The sequence below is a fragment of the Ruditapes philippinarum genome, unplaced genomic scaffold, assembly GCF_026571515.1.
Source record: "Ruditapes philippinarum isolate M1 unplaced genomic scaffold, ASM2657151v2 ctg8369_1_1_1_1, whole genome shotgun sequence".
In the NCBI taxonomy this organism is placed as follows: domain Eukaryota; kingdom Metazoa; phylum Mollusca; class Bivalvia; order Venerida; family Veneridae; genus Ruditapes; species Ruditapes philippinarum.
This window is the reverse complement of record NW_026859374.1, coordinates 33,682-52,211: the sequence shown is the minus strand read 5'-3', so window position 1 is coordinate 52,211 and position 18,530 is coordinate 33,682. Positions and strand designations below refer to the sequence as shown.

The 18,530-nt window shown below is 29.8% G+C and overlaps 1 protein-coding gene across 1 annotated transcript; it reads right to left on the bottom strand.

The window, feature by feature from the left end:
- Nucleotides 1-9,469: 9,469 nt before the first annotated feature.
- Nucleotides 9,470-12,388, bottom strand: LOC132756293 (lysophosphatidic acid receptor 6-like). The gene is made up of 2 exons (XM_060747324.1): nt 12,144-12,388; nt 9,470-10,937 (listed from the first exon to the last, which is right to left on the bottom strand). Exon 2 carries the CDS (start codon nt 10,654-10,656, stop codon nt 9,532-9,534), a length of 1,125 nt encoding a protein of 374 aa, XP_060603307.1. The 5' UTR covers nt 10,657-10,937; nt 12,144-12,388; the 3' UTR covers nt 9,470-9,531.
- Nucleotides 12,389-18,530: the final 6,142 nt, after the last annotated feature.

Here is an 18,530-nt window from a genome sequence, read left to right as displayed (position 1 = left end):
GACTAGCACCAAATATTGCTTGCATTTATTTTTAACATTTTTCTAACTTGTCATCGCTATCATCACAGACGCATTATTTTCATATATTACAACTTTCCTGTTCTGATATAATGAGACAGCTTGTCCGATTTACAAACATTGATTAACACATTTTATCGGTGTTCAGCATCTTATATAAAATATGCTATAGGTACGATATTGCAGTCATCTCAAAGCGGTGAAGTGCATGTATGCTTCGAAATGATGATTGACTAATTTTATCAATATTATATATTATCGCGCTTTAATCACAAAATAAATTATAGGATTTTTGTATTTACTGAGGGCGAAAAAATATCAATTTTGTAAATGTTATGTTACATGTTGTTTTTGACGTTATAACACATGAACTAGCATAGATTAGCAAAGGAACAAATGGATAAAACAACTTAATTTTCATAAAAGGCTTCTTAAAACGCAATATAAGGAAATCTATTTATGATCCGAAGGTAAGTATACCCGAAACGTAATCAATGCAATATTAAACTGGAATATTGTGAGATTACCCCTATAAAAATTTAACCTGTATACCACTTTCTTACTCCTTACTGCTGTTTGTTCAAATCCCGAAAGGGACTTTGGATTTTTTTGCTTATGATAACCAGGTTGATCTATCTACTCAGTGTTTGTTAAAGGTTGAAATAATGCAGGGGTACATGAAGACTTCTTTCATTTGTAAAGCTGGAAGTTCACTTTTTGATCTGAACTCTTCCAGAGTGACTTGAAACCAAAAAAAGGAAAATCCATCTTATATAATGGTTAACTTATATATCAAACCAAAATTAAATATATATTATTATAGCACAGAGGAAGGTCGGTAACTTTATTTTAAAATTGGCTATAAAAAGCTAAAAGTCAATCTAAAAACACTAAAATGTGAATGGAATGATGATTCTGGACAAAACAGTTGCCATAATCATATGAAAAACAGAAATTACAGGTATTCCTTGGAAAATGTAGCTTGTTATGTTATTCTATAGAAAAATATTATTTTGCTTTCATAGTAGCTAGTGAAAACAAATGAGTTTTGGTGATTGATAACAAACTAGCATATAAATCAAAACTATTTCTAGATTTCAGTCAATTCTACTGATTAACATTTAAGAAGGCATTACAGTTTACGAATTGTACAGCTGTCAATCAGTATTTGGCATACTCTAAGTTTAAAATCCTTGCAAAGTAGATATAAGGTCAATAATGGAAAATGTTAAAAAAAATAATCATTTATGGTTAAGTTTGATCAACACTGTTAATTTTATGACACAGTTAAAAGTACATTTGTTTTATATGTAAATTTTGCTACATATGTGTGCATACGAACGTAACATGATAAAATCATAAATAATCACAGGAACAGATTAACATAAATCATGTCAAAATTTATTACTTTTTCTGGAGTAATGAGTTTACGTCATTTTATTTTCGTAAAAAAATTCTTTAGTTACTTTTGTGTGTATACAGTTCATCTGCGAATATAATTAAATAATGAGATCTATAACGAGGTCAAACCAAACTTCACAAATATTCTTACAGTGTTGGATCATTTATTGAAAATGCTTTTTGAAACCAGACAAAATAATTGTTCTGCATTACATAATTATTATGTATATAAATATAGAATATCCTGCAGTTTTGCTATTTGGCATCTAATCATTACATATGATTTCAGACATTTGTTTTATAATACTAGATAGATGTAAGTTCCTTGCTGTCTTTAATAATGTAATTTCAATAAAATCTCTGTTTATCTTCAGTGTTAAATACTAGCTAGCTTAAGATCAATGCACAAAAATAAAACAATTATTATGTATTATCACATGCGATCCTATCAAAATGAAATTCAATTTAACTTCAGAAAAATAAATATTTTGAATAAAGAATCAAAACAAATATTTTTGCAATTTCAGAGGGCAAAGACCGGAATTGTAAACGAATTTATCTAAAGGCAAAACTAAATATGTTTGCTTTTGGGATTGTTTTGTTGTTTGCTTGTTTCTTTCCTTCGTTATGTTTGTTTCCTTCTTTATTTTCTTTGTTGAGTTTGTTTGTTTGTTTGGGATGTCTTGTATGTTTTGTTGTTTTACAGTTTACAGTCAGTATTTGGCGTACATAAAATTCCAGAAAAGATATAAAAGGTCAATTATGGTAAATATCAAAAATTAAAAATATAGGGCTCGTTTTGATTAATAGTGAACCACATTTCATGACACAGACAATATTGCTAAATACATGCGCATACATTATATGATAAAATCAAAAATTATGACAAGAACTTGTTAACATTAATCATAACAAAATTTGATACTTTCCTTACGTAATGACTTCACGTCATTTTATTTTCGTACATAATTGCTTTTCAAAAATCATGGAGAGAACCAAATTATGGAATAATACTTCTTTTTAACATTAACACCATTTTAATGCTTTAGTTATTTTTGTGTGTATATAGTTCATCTGTAAATGTTATTATAGAATGAGATCTATAACGAGGTCTTATCCAACGCTACAAATATTGTTAGAGTACTCGATCATTTATTGAGAAAAAAAAGTGTTTTAAGAAATCAGACAAAAACAAATTATTTTTCTTTACATATTAGGTATAAAAATGAGTATCTATTTTTTGTTGTTGTTTGGCATCGCATCATTAATTTTGACTTTTTAGAGATTTGTTTTATGGTACTAGATAGATGTAAGTTTCTTGGTGTCATTAATAATAACCATGTCTATTTTAAAAAGGGAATGAACACTCATTCCCAATTCACGTACAAATTATGGCCAAATTACACTACAAAAAGGATGCCCTTTTTCCATTGTTGAGAAAACAACAAAGACAAGCAAAAAATCTATATGAATGTATTTGAATCTTTTATCTAACAGTGATTTTATTGATATAACGCTGTGTTAAGCCAGCTTAACAAAAATCAAACACGATTTTAGCGTGACCCAAGCAATATTAGTATGAAGAAATGTTACGCCGGCTTAACAATTTCTCATATCCAAGTTTTTGATAAAGAAGATCAAGAAAAATGTTATGCCGGCTTAACAAAACTAAAATTCACTTTCATAACATGAAGAAAAATGTTATGCAGGCTTAACGAATTCTCATATCCAAGTATTTGACAAAGAAAATTTCAAACTATCAAATAAATTGTTATGCCAGCTTAATAAAATTAAAATTCATTTTCATTACATAAAGAAAAATGTTATGCGGGCTAAACAATTTCTTATATCCAAGTATTTGACAAAAAAAATTTCAAACTATCAGTTCAACTGTTATGCCGGCTTAACAAATTTGAAATTCACTTACATTACATGAAGAAAAATGTTACGCCGGCTTAACAATTTCTCATATCCCAGTATTTGACAAAGAAAATTTCAAATAAGTTGTTATGTCAGCTTAACAAAATTAAAATTCATTTTCATTACATGAAGAATAATGTTATGCCGGCTTTACAATTTCTTATATCCAACTATTGACAAAGAAAATTTCAAACTATCAGATCAATTGTTATGCTGGCTTAACAAATTTGAAATTCACACTTACATTATGTGAAGAGAAATGCTACGCCGGCTAAACAATTTCTCATATCCAAGTATTTGACAAAGAAAATTTAAAACTATCAAGTAAATTGTTATGCCAGATTAAATGTATCTATTCAGATCAATTGTTATGCCGGCTAAACAAAATTATATTCATTTTCATTACATGAAGAGAAATGTTACGCCGGCTTAACAATTTCTCATATCCAAGTATTTGACAAAGAAGAACAAGAAAATTGTTATGCCGGCTTAACAAAATGACAATGCATGTATCTAAAAGCAAACATAAATATTTTCGCTAAATAAATTTTGTTGCAGGGATTCTTTTGTTGTTTGTTTCTTTTCGTCGTTTTGTTTGTTTATTTATTTCTTTTCGTCGTTTTGTTTGTTTTATTAATTATTTGTTGGTTTGGGTTTTCTTGATTTTAGGGCTGCTCCTGTTTAATTCGTTGTTATATGTCTTGTCAATAAACCAGTATTTTAAAAGGGTCTATCTGCATTCATAAGTTCAACATACGACTAATTAATTCATCATATTTTATGCTCAGCTTTACGTGCTGTTAAAAATCATACCCCGTTTCGTTTCTCTAGATTGACGCACACATCTATTTGTTTTGTGTTTGTTTATTTCATGTTTGACAATAATATCTTTTTATTTGTCAATGCATAGACAATTTGCTGCAATTGTATACTTGAATGCTTGATCTATAAATCGGCTGACCTGAGGTTTGCGTTCCGTTCACTAACAATTTGAAGGAAAGTTCATGCAATTGGTAATTCATTCACATCTTCAGTAATTTATGTCGATAAAATGGTCGTGATTAATATACAAAATTAACAATTTTTCAATATAACATTTTTTGAGAAAGTCTAAAACAATGAAACTGTCATTTTTAAATATTGAAGTCGTTTCTATCATAAAAACGATGCCTGAATAAGATTGATTTTAAAAGCATAAAGCAATATTACAAAATGATTAGGCAAATATTGTATATAATCACAAATTAATCTTTCATCCAAGATAATCTTGTATTTGATGTTCACTCTGAATGATATATTTCGGTTTTACATGCAAAACAGGCACAACAACAATATATCCATTGAATTTAAGTATTGCCTTTTAGCGCAAACATCACAAAACATTTAAACATATATAATTTGATACCGATAAACAGTACATTTTATGAATTAATGTCTGAACTATTTGAGACGAAAAGTGGGAAATGACATACATTTGCCTGCCATGATTGTTTTTTTAACAAAATACTAAAAAATAAACAACTATCTTGTAAAAAATATATATGAAAAACTAGCATTTAAAAGAAATATATACACAAACTTTACACTGCGAGGAAGATATACAAATTGTTTCATAATGATATCAAATTATAAACAATTGAACGGGGCCATTCTGGTTTTGAGTCCGCCTTGATAGAAGCAACTAAAACGTATCAGAAAGGTTTTTCAACGAAATATCAATCAGTTCTTTATTTCGTCATTTCGTATTCTTATTCCCAACATCTTTTCAAATAATTTTTTTTCACCGTAAAGATTGCTTTCGTGATATGTTATTCATCTACCTTAAAATGAAGTTACATATATTCAAACTGAGATATTGAACTATCTCTGCAAATTCAACATGTTCCAATTTTTTATCTTGTAATGAAGAACTTTGTTTACATTTTCATTTATTTGTATAAATGTTATTATGTAGGTAATGTATATAATATTATTTTTCTAAATACATAATAAGTTATGATTCTTTGTTTATCATAATAAATAATTTCTTTTAATGTTATACATCTTTACATAACTGAAACATTCCCTATTCTCGAGCAAAAAAATAATAAAACGTGAAGCATATAGTGTAATAATATCTGACAGCAAGTATTTTTTTATGTTTGTTTTATCTGGTATATTGCTTTGCAAGTAATATATCAGATTATTCTTAGTAAAATGTCTATTTGATACTTTCTTTTTATTTATATGTTCAGTTTGTTTACCTTGCGTCAATAGCGTATACTCAACAAAAACGGCTATTAAATGTTTCTACGTTGGTAATAATAAAGATAATAACAATAAAAGTTTATACATTTTTGTACATTCTTATTATTTGTCGGTCATTAAACTGTCTTTTATTGTTCATAAATCCAAACAGTTTGAAAATATTGGATAAATTTATCTTAATGAAAGGTATCCGATAGGTGTCTTAAAGGAGGGAACAGTTTTTAATGTTTGATAAAAATTATTGAATACAACTTAACATCTATTTAAATAAACGATAACTTTGAAAGTAAAGGGAGGTTCTACATTTTGTAAAATGTTTAGCACATGGAGAAAAATTGTACATAATTATCTTTCTCTGTCATGCAAAAAGTATGTAAATGTGTATAATATTTTGTATTTTTCAATCAGTTATATGTCTATATGCAACACCAACTAAGGCACAAATCTGCTGCAATTATTCACTTCTATTATATTTCACAGTATCCTTTTTGATAGAAACCAATCACGGATAATTTAAGGATCACCAGAATGCTGTTTTCAGAACATTAGTTACAATATATTGGAATTTACATTGGACATTACATATTGCAAACAGACGACATATTCCTATTTGCCTAATTTGTAAGAAATATTACATAAATGAGATATTAATTGGATGATTAGTTAATTCAAATATGACAAATATATGTCATCTATATATCCATTCTGTATAAATTGTCGTTTCATTAATCTATTTGTATTAAATGTTGTCTGTATTTTCTGTTCTCTTAAATAACCAATTGGTTAAAGTAGTTATATTCTTTTTAAACACTGACAATATCTACTCGTTTTTTTTTACCAAAAAGCAAAACATAGTAAGGTATCTGTTGACAGATTTCTTATTTTAATGTTTGCATTACACTACAATATACTTTGAACAAAAATATGTCAGAGAATACAAATTGTTGAGATTATTAATGTAAAAGATATTTGAGAAATATTCGTAGCTATTAACGCATTTTTATCACATACTATTGAAACGGTCTATTTTCGTATAATTGTAATTTCGCTATTCAAGAATTTATGACGAAAGAGGAGAAATGAAATTAAGTGGTTAAATCTCATCTTCCAAAAAATAAAAAATATGACGTTTAATTAGAAATATGACATTCAATTAGTTAAAAAAAAATTAAAAAATGGTCGTACTCCGTTTTTTCCAGATAGTTGTTGCAACGCTTTTCACTCAATTCGGGCTACTTAGATAGAATAGCACAAAAATATAATGTTCAACTCATTTCTTAGTACATCCATTATCTTTACTCGTAATATCTAATATATAATATCTTTCTAATTAAAATACACCGGCTGAGCTATGTAAGACATTAAAATTTTGTGATTTTTGTGCTTATAAACCTCAGTGGAGTTCCTGAAAAGCTGATTCAACTTTGTAAATGTGTCAAGATTCTTTAAATTCATTTAAACGAAAACTGAATTTTTTCTACTGAACAAATAGATAAATGAATGAGGAGGAAATATACATTTCACTTGACGTTCATCATTTTATACTCATATTTTGTAATTTTAATGGTAATGTTAAACGATGTGCATAATCATAAATATGTTAAAGGTTACCTGTTACAATTACGCTTCTCGTTTGTAATTTATATGGCATTTCATATTTATCAACATTGAAATAGGGAGATTAACAGCTAGGCCTCTTGAGTAAAGAAAATGTTACTATTATAATCGTTTATGCAAATGTTATTAAAAAAATGTAAAACATGTACTGCGAGAATAGAGAAAATAAGAATCCCTAATAAAGAAAGATTGAAAATGTTGCAGGCTCGGTTTGATTGAGCCTGTTCATGGACGGTACCGTAAACTACTGCCCGCGCCCCTATCACCGACTTAAGCAGAATTCAACATTTAACATGAACTGGTACAATTTTGAATTTTGAAACATCCGTAGATGTGATCGTATGGCGGTTATCATGGAACCTTCAATGTGACACTAAGTGCCATTCCATGAAAAGCGGCATATGGCCCCCTAGTAAAACAAACAACAACAAAACGTCCTTGTATTATGAAGTGAGACAAGAGCTTTTGCCCGGTGTACAAACTCAGTATCATTGATTTCATTATTTTAAGACGGAGAATAAGCTAATATAAAAAAACTTCATGTCAGAGAAAACTATTGTGAAGTTAGTTGCCAAAACCTGTTATCTTATTTTAGAAAACGGAAAGAACATTTGTATTGTCAGACATATTGTACCATGGTCTATACCAACTTTAGCGAATTCGTGGCATGTAAAATAATTTCTGACTTACTTCCTAAAAGTTATATATAAGTTAAATAAATATACAATTGCTCTAGATGTTGGATATTCCCAACAGACACATAAAGCAGACAAAAGAAATCGTATGTAAACGTCTCGAATTGTTTGACCACAATTTAACCACATAGTTTCACTTATTTTGCTATTTGTGTCAAGCTATTGTATTATTATTTCTGAATGATTTCTTATCAGATATTTGCATCATATTATTTTTATGTAATATGGAAAAGTATAACAATGATTGATTACGAGAAGATACAATCTATTAATCAAGGCTTTTGGGAAAATATAATGAAAATATATTATTTTGAAATAAGAAATAAATGGCATCTTAGAGAACAATCCTTTGGCTTTGATTGCATATTGTTTCACCTACATCTGGTCGTATATTGTTACATTCGATTCTTATCATGACTTATTTCACACAATTTTGATCGTATATTCTTACATCTTATTCTGATTGCATATTATTTCACCTAATTCTGATCGTATAATGTTTCACTTGATTTTGAACGTATAATGTTTTACACCTTTTTATGTGCATTTTCACACCTTAATCTGATCATAAATTCCTCCACCTAAATTGATCTTATATTGTTTCACCTAATTCTTGTTGTCTATTGTTTAACCTAATTCTGGTTGCGTATTGCTTCACTTATTCTAGTCGGGTGTCGTTTCACCTTATTCTGGTCTCGAAATGTCTCACAAAATTCTGGTCGTGTATTGTATCACCTAATTCTGATCGTATATTGTTTCACCAATTATTGCCGTGCATTTTTTTTCACTTTATTTTGATCATATATTGCTTCATCTAATTCTGATCGTATGTTGTTACTCCTAAGTCTTGTTGTGTATTGTTTCAGCTAATTCTGGTCGTCGTATATTGTTTCAACTAATTCATTCACAGATTATGAAGAAACATAAAACGCCATGTACCGAAAATTATTCATGGTCACATAACTATCCTGGCCGTCTGTAAACTATTAAACTATGCAGATATAAGCCAGAAAAGAAGGCAATTGCATCTGAAAAGCATATGTGAATTATCTCATTGACGTAACCGACATTAGTTCTCACGAACAAAAGTAGACACACATAATATTTTTATAGTTTGTTGTCTATGGTTTGGGGATTTGTTGCTGTTGATTTTATGTGTGTTATGTTGTTATCGTTTTTGTTTAGCGTTTGCTTTGTTGTAATTTTCTTTATTTGTTTTGGGAAGAATTGTTGCTGTTTTAGATAATTGTTGTTATTGCTGCTGCTGATGCCGATGATGATGTTTTTGTTGTTGTTGTTGTGATGGTGTTGTTGTATGTTAATGTATCATTGATTTTGAAGGATTATGAATATAATCTATCAGGTATATATGTCGAATGTGAAAATCCTCAAACAATGAGAACGGTTCTATGTTAAACAATAATTATAGAATGATTGACATATGATTTTGTTTATTGCCTACAGTACATGTACATGACCATCTTAACAAAACAATTCGGCTAATTTCGTGCAAAACATACCTTTAAAGTTTTAAGATTTAATACAGAATGTAGTATTAATCCAAACTTTTTTAATGTCATTTTCACATATACTTGTATGTTGTGTATGATACAAAAAAGCTGTCTACTGTAGCTCAAACACGAGTGTTGTCAATTTGCAAGTTATCTCTATCAGCTATATCAGACCTTGTCGTTTTCATACTACTAGAAGAAAATATTTGCGAGTTTCCTCCGACAGTTTGTGTAAAGTGTGATTTACATACACGGAATATCAACCTCCTAAACTGGTCTCTGAATTTTTTACCGGTTATACAATATAAAAAGAAATTAATGCTATGATTTGTATACATTAACATTTCAACGATTGAACTTGTCAATTTGCGTTTAGCAAATTCTGCATCGTCTTCATTATCAACTTCATCTGCCAGAGACGTGATGATCAGAACTAAATTCATAGGCAAAGTTGTTATAAGAAAAGAAAATGACACAACCAGTAAAGTAACTGATATTCTTTTGCTAGACTCAGTTTGTTTTCTGCTTTGGCCAGGGCCACTTTTTCTTTTCTGTAACGAAGATTCTTGTCTGAGAACAAGGCGGGCTTGGCGAGCCGACGTGATATTCCTGATTATAAAACCATTGAATACTATTATCACAACAAAAGGCACAAAAGAATAAATTCCTGCATCTACCAAGGGCCAAACCTCTTCCACTAAATTTGTAAATAATGCTTTAGCATGGCATTTAGAAATCACAACCATATCAAAATTATAATGATGTAATTCCACAGTCCATAAAAAGTGGCTATTGACTGCTATAAAAAGGAATATGATAGTTATAATTGTAATCCGAGCGGTCTTTTTGTTACAAAGTCTTGGTGCTTTCAGTGGAAACATAACAACTATAAATCTTTCTACAGTCACTGCTACAATAAGCCATACAGAAATATCACTGCACACGTAACCAATAAATATTCCAACTTTACACAATATATTGTTTGTATCTAGTAAATCGGTCATAAACTGTCCTATCCAAATTCTTAATAATCCAACATATAACACTAACAAATCAGCCAATGCCAAAGCACTGAGATAACTGTACGTTGATGCTTTGTTTGTATTTGTAAATAGTATACCAAATGAAAGTATGTTTCCTATGCTACCAACCGTAAGTATAATTGGTGGTATTATGAGTAATATGTATCTATGCGCCACATACTCGTCATACTCCATTAAAAATTCTTCATATGGGCGCATATACATCTTTGTTATCTAAATTACTGTTTAATTTATTCCAAATAGTTAATATGTTAAAATTTATACACAGCCTTAAACACAGGTAGATTAAGTAAACATTTGCGTTTTGATCACAAATATGGTTTTTGTTGCTTAATAATTTCATTACAGTCCTTTACCCTCATTAAGGTATTCTTATTTCGTTAACAACTATCATTTAGTGTATATATGCATCTATTAAGCCCTTATTTTCTGTACAAACGCTGTCATTCTTGGTCACATCACAACCCGTTGACACGTAATCCTGTCTGAAAATAAATTAAACACGTGTTATGAAATTATTACAAAAGAATATATACCTACAGAAATGTATACTGTTTTAAATATCACCAAACATTACAATTTAACGTTACAAATTTTTCACAGAAGAGCAATAAAATAAAGTTTATTGCTGAAAAGATGAAAAATAACAATACCTAATTTGTATATTTAATGATCGAATGAAACAACTAGACCTTCTTCTTAATCAAAATATCTCTTTATTTGAAATTAAATTGTATTTATCCGAAGTCTATCACTACGACTATGAATATTAAAGTACTATTCGATAAATTTTCGAATGCAGTACTTTACATCCACGAAATAGTTGACAGAAAAATATAATATCAGAAGCTTGCAATCTTAGAAAGTCAAATCAGATCAGAATGTTGTAGAACCAATATTTTTCGACTCTTCTCAATTCTGAAAATTTAATTATTTAACTGATTTAAAGTATGATTGCTTCTTTCTTGTTTTTTTTCTTCTTCTTTTTTTACAATTTTGTTTCTATGTTAACGTTGCAATATTTCGAACTCGTTTAATGCAATAAAAAGTAAGATAAAAAAATATTATTTTATGATAGTTCATCTGAAAGTAGGTAGGGATTCGATGACTATAAACGGTAATAGTTTTAGAAAATGGAAATCAATTTACATTTGTAAAAATAAACATCAAAGCAAATGTACCTATTAAAATGATAGGAACAATATGACTTTGATTACACAAGATTTTTCTTTATATAGGCTTTATTGCAATACGATTAAATCAGCATGGTAGACGAAATTGATTAACAGTAGCAATCATATATAATTTTGAGAAATTTAACATACTTTGAAAGAAAAAAATAAAGTGACATATTTTGAAATAATTAAAAAACATACATTGAAAGAAAACCAAAAAAACGACAAACATTGAAATAAACAAAACAAGGCATATATTAAAATAAACAAAGCAAAATGACATATATTGAAATTACGTAGCAAAACAAAATGATATTCATTGAAATAAACAAAGCAAATCATTAAATAAATTGCATTCAAAATTCATTTGGAAGAAAAATAGTCGATGACTTATTACACACATATAGTCAGTGATTTTAAATTTGAAATAATTTAATTTTAATTTTAAAAGTCACATACTGTAGAAAAATAGTGCAGCTTTAACAAAATACAATATCTATAATTATAAACGCTTACCTGATGCAAACTTTTATCAGAGTAGAACCAGTTCATGCCAAAATCGTAGCGTGTCTGTACTAATAAATTTTCATTACTACAGATTGCAACTGAAAGCGCTTCGATTACCAGTTATATATCTGTATGCCACTTCAGAATCGGTTTCTGGCTACAGGCGCGTAAACTCGACTTTTTTCGGCTCATTCATTCACTTGGTTTTTCTATCGGAAAAATTAAGCCAATGAAATACTAAGTCATCATATCCCATGTTCATACAAATTCGTTTTTCATATTATAGATAAAGTGAAGAAGAATGAATATGTTTTGCATTTATATTGACATAGTAAAACTGAACTATAAATATTCTAATATTTACAATGAAACGTTAGTTGGTACAAGCAAGTGTGTTAAAACATGAACGCCTAAAAGATTAGAGAGATCTAAATCAAAGAGTACAAATTAAGCACTTTTCCTATAGAAAACAAATTATACCTGAAACATTAACATCAAGTAAACTCCACCTCTTAATTTGTCATTTGTTCTACTTCCATCACAAGTTTTTTAACACATGTCTTAGAAAGGAATTTATTCAAAGAGCCACAATAAATGTATGCTGCAAAGGAAATCATACAGATCGTTCAGATACTGGTAACATATTGTAGCTGGTCGCATATCAATCAGATTTCCATTGTTAAGCAAATTTTTATGCATGGAAATTACTTCAAAACCATTGCTATGGCTTTATTTATGTAAATATTATATGAAAAGCAACCCTCGTGCGAGATCAAATATAATACCCCTAAAAGTATGCCACGTTATTTGCCGGTAAATGTCAAAATTGTCTTACTAAAGCAAAAAGCCTTATTTCTTACTCCTTATGGAATGGTTCAGCGGAACGTTTTGTGGGTAAACATATGTATACTGTTTAATTCAATAGACCGAACAGTTTGTCGGTTAATTTTATGTTTTTCATTCGAACTAGAATGTTTATCTTAATTTGACTTTTTGCGAAGAGCAAGAGGAAAAATTCTAAAAATAACCCCGATTCTGATATTATTTTACTGAATGAATTTTCTTCAAAGAAAGTGCATAAAGCCCTGCATAAAAGCTATTATTTTCTGTAACTGTAAAATTTCAATGAAGTCTAGTCTAGATATTTTTTGCTATTTTTTTCTTTTCGGAAATAATTGGCTTTACTTTATTTTTAATGTTTTGTTTTGGGGGCAAACTTGGGGATCCAGGGGTTGTTTGTTCAACTAACAAATACAAATAGGTCGTAAAGGCTATTGTATACTTGAAAAACGATGATTATCATGGAATGTGCAATGTGACTCTTCCATTTTCATTTTATTCATTTGTATATTCTCCTGTGAAAAAATATTTGTAAATTCTCTTTGTTTTTATTTTGTATCATCATCATATTCTTTTTCGTCATCATATTGTGATTGTTATTATCGCCATCATCATTGTCATCATTACTGTAAATATCACCAATATTATCATCATCACTTTTTTTAAATAAAAGAAATCCAAATCAGTATTAAACAGATGTTTTGTACCGGAGTAAAAAAATCATAAATATATAATGTTGGCGGTCCATTAGTTTACAAAATAGTTCAATGTTCGTCATAATGAACTACAGACATTTATCAAACCTTATCCTAATTCTTCAATATTGTAATCATACTAGTTTTATGTCTTCAATTAGTTTTGTGAATAAATTTGAACAAGATATTGAATAATAAATGAATTTTCACTTCATCAAACAAACCCTGCCAATTACACTGATTGCTCTGGTGTTTTGCCCTTTTTGTTGGATTTTTACAATTTATCACTCGTATAAAATGCTTTTTTTTTGTTGGAAGCTGAGAAATGGGACTGTTGATTTGATATCTGGTATTATTATATATTTGGTGACAGTGATATCACACGATATTATATGATATATAATGTTTCAATAGCATCATTATTTATTTAGTGTAAGACATATTTGTCAAATTTGTTAGAAAGATATAGAAGATAAATATCATGTTTTTGGGTGTGTTCATATGCTCATATTCTGTTGCTATTCGAAACATATTGGCATATATTACAAAGATTTTCTGTTATCGGTCATTTAAAGGTGTACGCTTGAGTTACATGTAGCAAAATGAATGCTACATAAATGAATTAATTTAAATTTCGTATATCATCTAAGAATACGATAAAAGAAACACTTTAAGCGAAATAATAATTGTGGGTCACCGACCTCGTTTTCAAGCATATGCCTTTTAAAGCAGTTCACCGAGTTTCCTTTTGTGTTGCTTCTGTTTTTCTTTATTTTCATTTTTTCATTATGGTTTTTGTTTTGTGTTTTTATTTGTTTTGCTTATGCATTTTGGTTTTCTATTTGTATGTTTTAAAAGAAGCTTTTCGTAACCAAAATGTACAAAAACAATATCAAAATGTCGAGACGCAGTTGATTTTAAATGGAAGTTATTGAAATGTTTACTGGTCATTGATTAATAATCTTATACAGTTTATTTTAGATGGAGATGGTTCCTCTACACAAAATTGTAATTAAACTATATTTCACTGTAATCTTAACATGTTGCTAAAATCGTTACATTCAAACTATTCCGAGAGCTCTTACAATGTACTTTACGCCCCGTAGCACCGACCTAAGTGGTATTCGTTATTTAATCCAATAAATGGTCCCAAAGGACAAGGAAATATTACGACACAAAGATGAATTACAGTACGATGCAAATTTTTACAGCTGCTGCTATACACCACTTAACATCTGCTTTTGTGATTAAAAAAAATATGTTAATCAAAGTTACTAGTAAACCAAATTAATAAAAAACTCGAGTCATGTGACATTTAAATGTGTTTGACTTGTATATATCAAACTATGGTGGCTGGATAATACCATGTCCTTAAAGTATGCCTTCGGTGAAAAACTGGACAACATAAAAAAGGATAAATAATGACAAAGTCTTACTGTTGTGTTTTCGTACTCTTGCAGTTTTCGGCTTTTTCGCCACGCTAACAAAAAAGGGTGACACTTTCTCGTTTTCTTTTGCGGGTCAAAATTGCGATAGGGGAGTCTGTGAGTTCTTTTTTAAAATGTTGCAAAACACAGAGACGTCAAAACACGCAACAACCGACAAACCATCCGTTTTTGTTCGTGTTTTGAACATCATGTCACATAAGGGCAAACAACTCGTAGACAGGACAAATAAAAGTCTAAAATGCAAAAATTAGATTATATGGTACACTTTTCACTGTGTGCATTATATGCTACATTTTTGTTTTGCCGGATAAAACGTAAAAAATATAAAAGTACACAAATAATCAACGTCATGTCGCCCTTAAAACCTTTCATATGACATGGCACTAACTAGCCACTATACGTAAAAGAAAATATTCAGAATTCGGCAGAAAAAAAATTATGACCTTTCAAAAGAATCATAAAAAGGCGCCACGGAAAGAAAAGTTTGACTGATGAGTATCTGTAGGCATACTCCAATACATGCTCACGAGGCCTAAATGAATTCAGAACATGAATACCAAATTGAATGTAGTATACAATGGTTATTTTTTCCAATCTTGACAAAATTAAAGAAGTCTTGTCACTCGCGCAAAAAAGTGCTACAACAAAGCCACTCTCCATCAATGCATATTTTTTGCATGATATTTAAGAATATTCTCTTTTTTGCATGATATTTAAGAATCAAACAGAAAAAGATCAATATTTAAACTTGTTGGAGTAAGTAGAACACAATTATTGAAAAATCCATTATTGCAATCCACTTTGCAAGTAAATAAAATCTACAATTTAAATATATTAAAAATGGAGAAACATAATTGAGAAATCCGCTATCGCATTTCATTTTGCATATCGTCGCTTGAAAAACGTTTTGTTCTAAGTGCCAATTTGTTGTTTTTGAGGAAAAAAACATGTAAAGATTTAGCATTGCATAACTTTTTTATTTATTGTCGGATTTTGAAAATTATGTAATGTATAATTATATGAAATGTAGGCCCTTGCTGATAGTATATCTCACTAAATATACAAATATATCCTTAAAAACTTGAGTCCGCGAAACAATAACTAGATATGTCTTTTTTTCAAAAGCTACATTCTATCATAAAATTGGCGTTTTCTGACAATGGGAAGAAAGAATTAAGTTGGAATAAAATGTGAATAAAACGATGCTTTATTCTTCGTTGATTTTACTCCCACACTTCTAGGTATCACTTTGTACCAAAAAATAGATTTTAATAGAGCTGGTAAGTAAATTATTATTCGAAACGATAAAAATATAAACGAATTAACAATTTATAGGTTTAATTTTTTTTTATTACAACGCAAAAATGTTCCCGAAGTTTCATTGGTTGAAGCGGTCTTATGATATTCAAATATATAGATATCGTCTTTAGAACCAATGATCCCCTAAACCGCGCCGCTTTTTTCCGATTATTCATAATCATCTAGGAGATAATACGGATTGAAAGTAGCTCTACCACGTGACATTTTATGTAAAAATGCATACAATGTAGCCTTAAATGACATAGCATAATACTATAATATTATGACAAACTATATCATTTTGGCTTAAATGTTTTAACTTATAGATTCATTTATCACGCAGTAATTATTTTTAAATACATACCTTAGAAAAGATTTATAAGGCATTGAAGTCTATTGTATCTTGGTCGGTGTCAATTTTGCCAATTTTCAAGTAACCCATTTGCTACACGTCTCAACTAATAAGGTGAAATTTTCTGATAACACAATATATTATATATTTGAAATAAAATGAAATAAGTTCTAAGGGACGAGTTGACTAGAAATCGGAAAAACTAGATATTTAATTGTGCATGTGTTACAAAACATATATGGGCTATGTCGACACATAAATATTTATCTTAGAGCTTTTACTATATCCTTTCTACAATTTAAGTCAGTATTGATTTTATCGTTTATTCTTAGTCTCTTATTTTTCATATTGGCCCTTTACCAAATCGGCCCCTTTTTTTCATTAGTTCAAATCCCCAAAACGTCAGCACAAACGTGTTTTAAACCAAAATCATTGGAAGAAATCAATGGATAAAAACGTCTTAGTAGATATGTATGGTGGCACAAATTAAGGTGACATGTGTGTGTGTTTTTATTTATCTCGTGCGCACGAGATACTATGTCATGGTCACGAGTTATTAAGTCGTGGCCACGAGATACTATGTCGTGGCCACGAGTTATTAAGTCGTGACCACGAGATAGCTAAGTCGTGGTCACGAGATACTATGTCGTGGCCACGAGTTACTATGTCGTGGCTACGAGATAGCTGAGTCGTGGTCACGAGATACTATGTCTTGGCCACGAATTACTAAGTCGTGGCCACGAGATATCTAAGTCGTGGCCACGAGATACTATGTCGTGGCCACGAGTTACTAAGTCGTGGCCACGAGATAAATAACCAATCAGATAACACCATTTATATGAATTTCCCTGATTAACTAGACATGTGCTCTGGTACAAGAATGCCTTTACTTCACCAGTCTGTAAAAGTGCCGTTTATACAACTTTTTGACTGGTCAATAATTTTACATTTAGCGTCACTGTGACCCTGATTTTTTACCCAATGACCTCGAAATTATTAGATGTCATCTACTGATCAGGTGCAATGATCTTTCTGGGTTATATAAACCATCTTATCTCTTCTAAATTATTCATCAGACAAGAATTTTACATGAAGTGCCATGGTTACCTTGACCTGAAACATCCTTACAGGCTATCTACTGTCCATGGGCAATGTCCCTTCCAAATAAAATAAACCAGGACTTATTCCTTCTCATGTTATCGTATAAACAAGGTTAACAGGCCGTAGTACGTACAAACTGACCAATTCGACCCAACAAAGGGCTATAGTCAAAATTAATGTCTGATGGGCCTTGGAAGGTGACTTTCTAATATGATCCTAAAGGCAAGTTCAAAGTGAATATCTTCAGTAATTTCAAAGATTAATGTTGCATGTAAAAGTAAGTTGTAAAGTTTTAAAAAATCATTATATATATATAGTGTATTCTGATTGGTTAATTATCTCGTGCGCACGACTTAGTTATCTCGTTCCCACGACTTAGTAACTCGTGGCCGCGACATAGTTTTTTTGTGGCCACGACTTAGCTATCTCGTGGCCACGACTTAGTAACTCGTGGCCACGACATAGTATCTCGTGCGCACGAGATAAATAAAAACACACACATGCACCTTTGTGCCACCGTAGATATGTCCTAAAAACACATTGTATATCTATATACAAGGCTTTATTTTCCTGATGTATATACTGTCGCGGTTATTGTAAAATGTAACATCCGGAACACAAAAAATATACATAAAAATATACATAAAACTATACATAAAAA

Bases quoted from the DNA above. Each gene is read 5' to 3' on its own strand.
- LOC132756293 (XM_060747324.1), bottom strand. From the start codon at position 10,656: ATGTATATGCGCCCATATGAAGAATTTTTAATGGAGTATGACGAGTAT.